Here is a 7,676-nt window from a genome sequence, read left to right as displayed (position 1 = left end):
GTAGCACCTCCTCAAGCCCAGCAGCCTCCGCTGGCAGACGCGGCCATCCCCGGCAGACGCGGTGTTCCCCAGCAGAGGAGCAGCACCCAGGGAACTCCTCCTTCCCCGCACCCAGAGAAGCGCAGCCGCCCCAGCCGGAGCCCGGACGTTCCCCAGGCACCACCAGGCATGCCAGCGACAGAAAGTGAATGATGCGCATCAAAATTCAACTTACTCAGGTTCTTTGCTCCATAATAATCGTCACTTAACCCAGGGAAGTCCTGATTTCACAGACAGCGAGAAGGGGGAGAGGGGGAGAGAAGAGAGCGCGGGAGAGGGCAGTCAGAGGGATGGGGGAGACAGAGCCAGACCAGCATTAGTGACAGGAGTGCAGAATGGCCCAGAGCTGCAACTGCAAGTGAGGTTAAATGTTTTCAGACCTGACACCATCAGCCCATTGCCAACATCTTGCCTTGTGTGGCCAGACCCCCCCACCCCGAACTCATCCTCTCTGCCAAAGAGCCCCCAAGGGCCACCCCGGGGCCTGGGGAGGGACAGGGCGGCCACTGCAGCATCTGCAGGCACCGAGCAATCGCAGCCCCGAGCTGCTGGCAAGCGGGGCCGAGGCGTTTCTCCTGGCGGGGTGTACAGGCAGGGTGCAGCCCTGGGACAGCCCGGCCGCTCTGGGGGCAGACGCAGCACAGCCAGTCCTCTACCGCGCGGCAGGAGGGCACTTTTTTCCCCACCTGCATGTGTTAGCTGCCCAGGCCCCAGTGCTTGCTTGGGATATGGAAACATGGGGGAAGGAACCCCCACTGCAAGCTGGGATGACGGTGGCCGAGCACAGGGAGGGAGGGAGCTGCGGGTCTGTGACACCGGCTGGCGAAGAGCCTTGCCTGCCCCATCCCCGTGCCGTATGTCACTGCACTGCAGGACTGGCTGAGAGCAGCATCCCAGCGAGCCCTCAGCTCCAAGCACGGGGCTGACTGGAGCCCAGCCACGTCCACGCACTACGAGAGATACCTGGACACACAGATTTAACCTTCACCGCAGGCCAGAGCCTCACCTGGCTGCTAGGCTCACTGGAAGCCAGCGCCAGCCTGGTACGGGCAGCAGAGGGATGCGGGCAGCCCCTGGAGCAGCCCAGCATCAACCTCCTGCCTCTGCATCACACCCAAGAGAGCCACTGGAGGGGACGCACTCGCTGCGCTGGTATGGGGCAGAGACACCGCTCCGCCTTGCCCACCTCCTCTGCCCTGAGGTGTGGGGACCGAAGCTCTCTGGATGCTTCCCAAAGGAGTGGATGCAGTTTAGCATCGGGAAGGAGGAAGGGCTGGGCTCGGTGAGCAGCTCCAGTGCTGGCCACGTCAGGATATGGGGCAGTGAACTGAATGCCCTGCCTTCGCTGGGAGCCCCCAGGTGCTGCCAGGTGAGAGCTGGGGATGGGGATTCCCCCCAGACCCGCTGGTGCAGCGGACTACCAGAGATGTGCCTCAGTCACGGGTGGGCAGCTCCTCCAGCAGCGAGGGGGTTAACCCACAGGAAGGCCTCTCAGATGGGAATATGTAGCTGGGAGTCACTCCTAGGGGAGATGGGGAGCACAGCCGGGACCACCCCAACCCCTTGGCCCTGACAGGGACAGGAGCGGCTCTGCAGGAGGCGGCCAGTCCCTTGCTCGGAGGGGAGCAGCCCTTGGCAGGCGGAGGGAGGGAGCAGAGCCCGCAGCAGAAGGGGGAGAGCAGGGGGAGGCAGAGCAGGGGGTCAGGCGGGTGTAAAGTTGATGAAAGGATGAAGACATTCAACATGAGAGAGAGAGAAAGAGCACCAGCCTGCAGCCGCTGCTTTCGTGTCAAGCTCCGGCTTCTCCCTAGCTGCTGGCATGACTGGAGCACAGACCCAAACACGGGCAGACACCAGGACCCCTGGCTATGGAAATGTGCTGAATCTCTCCCCCAAAGGCAGGGGGCCTGAGGATGGCATGCTCGCCCTCTCTGGCCAGCTGCTACTTACGTTCCTGTCCGCTGCTCTCCTGGGCCAGGTTCTCTTTGCTCTTGTAAAATGGAAACTTTCGAGAGAGGCGGAAACTCTTTTTACGTTTCGTTTTGATCGACTGAAGAACATGGAGATGGAAGGGAGGACAGAAAAAACAATGGTGTTTAACGCGTGCAGGAAAACTAAAAATGAAGAGACAATGAGGAGCTGTGCCAGGGCAGTCACCCTCAAATGAAATCATGGAGATTACATGAAAACTGTAATGCAGGAAAAAAATTAAGCATGGAGAAAAACATATGGTAGAGATGGCGGGAAGCTGACGGGGCAATCGGTAGCTCTGCAGCGGTAGCCAGGCTGTTCTCCCTTCCTTGTCAGCTTGCTAAGTGCCCCGGGTGAGGGCGGCCACCCTCACCTGCATGAGCTGCCTGCAGTCAGCTCCCAGCCACAAGCTGTGGTGTGACGAGCTCTGCTCCCCCACCACTCCAACCAGGGCTCCTTCCCCAGCGCCTTCGCACCATCCTGGGCTGCTCTGCTCACCCCCAGCAGAGTCACACAGGATTCGTGCCGAGCAGATGCAGGCCTGGGGAGGTCCAGTTGCGCTGTTCTCTGCTTTGGGATTGCTGCAGCTGCCCCACCGGGAGCTGCCCCTGCTGGGACTCATCCTGCCCCTGCTAGTTACTGGCTCCGGGCACCTGCTGAGCCCCAGTTCGGCACTTACCCTGTTGGACTCAATCATGCCAGTCCTGGCGTGGAACTTCACCGTTTTCAACCGTGCTCTCTCCTTCTTTTCCACCCTGATTGGAAGTTAAAGGGGAAAAAGATCTGTTAGTCCCATACGCATGCCCTCCATGCTGCCTGCTTGGCTCCCCAGGTGGCTTCGTGCACCCTCGGGTGGTGGCCCCAGTGGCAAAGGGCAGCTCCTTCCCAGAGAGGGATGGAAGTGGAGCCGCCTGCCCAGCGTCTGGCCATGGCCAGCGTCTGCAGGAGCGGGGACAAGTCATCCTTCCCAGCAGGGAAGACCTGAAGGCAGTGGCAGCCAGCTCCTCTGCTCCCTGCGGCTTCCCATCTCATGGGAGCTGGGCAGGTTGTCAGAGGACACAAGGAGCAACCCATGGTCACTGCTGTGATTCTACGCTCACTCAGAGCCCCAGACTGGCTAACTCCAGCTCATGGGGACACACAGGGGGCTGTGCGCTCCCCTCCTCACCTAGCTTTGCAGAACATCTCCCCAGGGAGACCTGCACGCAGCTCCAGCTTCCAACCAGGGCGCCCCTCATGCTGCGCAGCCAGGGAGGGGCAGGTGGGCTGGGACCACAAGGACAGCCCCACCCCGAGCAGACCCCCGTGACTGCGGGGCTCACGGAGCCAGGGGAGCTCCAGGAGGCTCTTTCTGACGGACGCTCACCTTTTCTTGCTAGGGATGACCCCGATCTGCTCACTCTCGCCATGGGGCGTGACAAGCCTGGCTTGCCACCACTCATCGTCGGAGGCGTTGATGACATGCAGGATGTCCCCGTACGAGAAACTGAGCCCCTGGCTGGGCAAGCAACTGTCCCGGGTCCGGTCGTAGTCAAAGAGGGCTCTGCAGAGGAGCAGAGAGAGGAGCGATGCCTTCCCTGAGCACAGCCAGGCAGTGAGGGCAGCAGCACAGCCGACCTGCCGGGGCACTGCCACCTTCATACCTTAAAGGATTTAAACCCAAACTTCGGGGAAATCCCCTGCCGAGGTGAGCAGCACTGCGCGGCCACCAGCACACCCCTGCTGCCAGCGGGCTCAGCACAAGCCCTGAAACGTGCAAGGCACAAATAACAGCGCTGGACCAAACCGACTCGCTCTTGACCTTCGCTGCGAGAGGCACACAAACCGCAGACGCATCGAAGGCAGCTGTGGTTAGCGAGCAGGCTAAGCTCACGTGGCCTCAAGAAAGGAGCAGTGTGCAGGAGGGCAGCAGGGAGCCGGGGCGCAGAGCTGCTCCCCACCACCCCTCCCCAGCGGCTGCGGGGCCAAGGAGCGGGACGGGGAACGTCAGACCCCATGGGTGGGTGGCCGCACAGGCAGAGACCGCGGGCGCTTTGAGCACGCGCTTTAGTTACGTACAGCCTGTGAATTATGAACGCATCTGAGGGGGTGTGTATATATATATATACACACACATATATATATGTATCTCTATATATATATCTGCTTCCACAACTGATCCTTTTCAGAAGCCTAAATACTTCCCCTGAGAACAGTTTATTTAGTTTAAAATTAACTACGATATTAAACTAACTAGCTACAGAAAAGATTATTGTGGGTTCCCCCCCCCCCTTTTTTTTTTTTTTTTTTTAAACTAGAGGAGCACTAATACCCTTCCTGTGCACATTTCATCGTACGCAGCACTGCAGCCCATACCCACAAGCTGCTCTCGGTGGCCTCACGTGCAACTCATTCTACTAATGTCAGGTCTCAAACCGCGTCTGCTTTGACGTATCCACTTTGCAACAAACCAAACCAAGGGAATGGTCCCTAAAAGCCCCGCTGCTGGCAGCACAAGCCCCATGTTTGCTCCTGGGACATGGGCCCTGCTCGCCCCCCCGCCCGACACCAGCGCAGGCACCACAAACACTGGCTGCCTGCTGGTTTAATCCTGGCCCTAACGAGCCTTCCTCCAGCGGGAGAGACGCGCTCAGCCCTGCTCATTACCTGCTTCCGCCGCAGGGACTCCTAAGGGGGCCTGAAAGCACGTCTGAAAGCACAGGGTGAAATGGGAGGGCTGAGGGAGGGGGTGGCAGCTCCCCATGGAGCAGCAGAGCCGGGAGGACACTCCTCCAGCCAGATCCCTGCTTCGGTGCTGCCAGGGGAGCAGCGGGTCACGAAACCTTTCGAGTCACTTGGGACTGGGCTAAGGCAGCCGATGACGAACAGGCTGCCCCGTAGCTCGAGGAGGGCTCTTTGGGACAAGACCCAGTGCAGCCCTACGTGTCCCAGTACACCCAGCCACCAGCCCGCTCCCCCGTTCCCAGCTTGCTCAGGCACCTCTCGTGCTGGGTTCCCTCCGCACCCAAGTGCAGTCACCCCAGCACGCTTTGGCCAGAGGCAAGCAGCCCTCACAGGCAGCTCCTGGCCAAAAGATAAGGCTGATGCGCGGCCAGCAGGCCCCTGCAAGGCCAGTGCCGAGCCAAGGCCCCCAGGAACTGGTCAGGCCGGTTCCCGAACCCCGACAGGCTGCGGGGTGCCCTGCCTACACCCGCCCCCTGCCCTGCAGAGCAGCGCTGGCCCCGTGTTGGCTCCCTGCCTCCTCCAGCAGCAGCCACTGCCATCCCCAGGCGGGCAGAGCAGGATCCGCGCAAAGGCCGGACACCGGCGAAGCAGAGGCACGAGGCATTTGCTTCCCCAAGGCGCGATGCTCCTGGAGACCAACCCCTGGCCATGTTAGTGGCCGGGTCCTCCCCGGGGCGCAGAGGCCAGACGGCAGCATGGCCACTTGGCTCTGCCCCCGGCACAGGCGACCAAGAGAGCAGATGGTTTGGCTGGAGGACAGGGGAGCAGCGCCAGGGACGCGGCACGGCATCCTCCCGGTGCCCAGGCACAATGCCCACCCGACCCCCATCACCGCCCAGCACGGCCCCAGTGCCGGTGGACTTTGCCCTGCGGCAGCGTGTGGACCTGCCTCGCCCCTGCCTATGCTGCACGGCTGCAGCTCCAAAACACATGGCGAGCGTCAGCACCCCCAAAATGGCTCTGGCAGCCACTCGGGTGCCCGGCTCCGTCCCTGTCGACAGGATGTGGGGCACAACGCAGCCTCACGGGGCTGACTCAAGCAGTTAGGTAGCAAGTCCTGTAATTGATGTCCTGTCCGCAGCGCAGCAGCTTGGCTGGTTTCGGGTAAACTGTGCTCGAAACTAACCCCGCCCAGAAGGGCTGGGGCAGCCCGGGCGGCTCTTGCCAGCAGGTTTGCGGGGTGTGCTGCCGCCAGAGCCGGGATGTGTTGGGAAGGGCCGTGACAGGGGAAAGCTCTCCCCTGGGATCACCCTCTCAGCAAGGCGCTGCCCAGCTCCTGCCTGAAGCCAGCTGGGTGTATGTAAGGGGACACAGTGCTGTGGAGGCCACCAAAGCCATGCAGAGGGACGCGTCAAGAGAGATGTGAGATGCTACAAGCAGTCCGGAGCACTCTGGCTCGCAGGCATGCCCTGATGCGCGCAGCACTTATCAAGGCAGGGAACAGGAGACTCACAGGCTCAACTCAGTCTGGACCCAGACTAAACCCTGCTCCACTCACGAGGGTGGCCATGGGACAGCAGGGGAGTGAGGACAGGACTAGCAAGATGATGTTTATGCAACATGGCATCCAGCTCGTTGCACACCCCCACCACAGAGCCCCGAGATGCTAAATCAAGCAAGATGCCTGCAGAGCCTCACGGGAAGGCGTGAGCTGCAGGAACCCGGAGCTGCAGCTCTCCCCTCCTGCCAGGCCGGGCTTGCACCGGGTCCAGCAACAGCCTGAAACCCCTCTGCACGGAGCCGCCACGCAGTAAGAGATGCAGGCTGAGGCTGATGCACCCTCGACCCCTGTCACCCCTCCCATGGGGACGGAGAAGCATTCCCTGCTTCTACCAGCAACAGGCTGTGCAGGACAAGGATTTCCAGGATTATTTTAATTACCAAGTTAAAATTACTCATCAGCTGTCACCCCACTCACGCTGTGGCAGGCAGGAGGTGGCAGGAGGCAGGCAGCGAGCAGGGGCTGCCCTGGCGATGAAGGAGTTGCAGCAGTTAGAACTGCATGGCTGCTTAACCCCTGCCTGCCCCACGCCTGGCTCTGGACCAAAAGCGCATCGAGGGCTCAGAGCAATAATCCTCCTAACAGCTCATCTCCCCTCCAGGCAGATCTTGCCACAGGAATGGCAGGAGGAGGACGGGGAGAGCCTGTTAGCAGGGAATGGATTGAAGAGAGCAACCTGAATGCTGCCTCGAGCAGAAACAGTGCTGGATGCCTGGCATTTCCCCGTTTCCCAGTGGTCCACAGTGGCCAGCAGCTGCCCAGGGCTCTGCCGAGACACCAGCGCTTTCCAAAGCGGAGCAGGGCTCAGAAGAGGCACCGGAGTGTCAAACGCCCAGCCTGGGCGAACCAGCATATAAGCACCGCTCTCCCTGCGGCACTTTCCTGACACAGCTCTCATGCTTGCTTCCCAGGCCTCCAAAACACCCCCCTGCAGAGGTGCTGCGTGGCTCAGGCTGAACCGTCCCAGCCTGAACCATCCCATCCCATGGGGATCTACCCATCCCACCAGGCTCCGGCTGCCTGGAGCACAGGGGCAGGCAGGGAGGGGGCATTGAGCCTTACCGGACATAGAGAGATCTCTTCTCACTTGTCCGGAGCGAGCCGGAACCGGAGCTCATGCTGCTGTTCATCATCTGCTCTCTCAGGTCGTGGATCTTTGACTCAAAGCGGCTGTACTCTGCGGGGAGAGAGGTGGTCAGTGCAGGCAGGAGCTGCCCCTGAGTGGGGCGCAGCCAGTAAGCGCCGAGAGAGGTGATGCCTGTGGGGCATCTCGTCTGTGAGCCCATCCATCCTCACACACGAGGGAAGATGAAGCCAAAGAGGCTGCAGCACCCTGCTGGGGCCCAGACAGGGCATCCAGAGCAGGCAGGGCACCGGCTGCTCCCAACCCCACCCCAAAGGCCCTCACAGGCAGCTCAGGGAAGGGCTGCTGAGACCTCCA

General features: G+C 61.2%; 1 protein-coding gene across 1 annotated transcript in view; it reads right to left on the bottom strand.

Annotated features, from left to right (window-relative positions):
• The window catches only part of DLG3 (discs, large homolog 3 (Drosophila)), an 86,922-nt gene that overhangs the window by 15,520 nt on the left and 63,726 nt on the right, over positions 1-7,676 (bottom strand). Inside the window, exons 16-19 of the mRNA XM_009881809.1 lie at positions 7,298-7,412; positions 3,377-3,553; positions 2,690-2,765; positions 1,990-2,089 (exon numbers count right to left, since the gene is read on the bottom strand). Of these exons, the coding sequence (XP_009880111.1) occupies positions 1,990-2,089; positions 2,690-2,765; positions 3,377-3,553; positions 7,298-7,412 (468 nt within the window). The remainder of the gene's footprint in view (positions 1-1,989; positions 2,090-2,689; positions 2,766-3,376; positions 3,554-7,297; positions 7,413-7,676) is intronic.

Source organism: Charadrius vociferus, unplaced genomic scaffold (genome assembly GCF_000708025.1).
Source record: "Charadrius vociferus isolate BGI_N301 unplaced genomic scaffold, ASM70802v2 scaffold472, whole genome shotgun sequence".
Taxonomy (NCBI): Eukaryota; Metazoa; Chordata; class Aves; order Charadriiformes; family Charadriidae; genus Charadrius; species Charadrius vociferus.
Note: the sequence above shows the minus strand (reverse complement) of the source record. Positions and strands in the feature narration are given on the sequence as shown.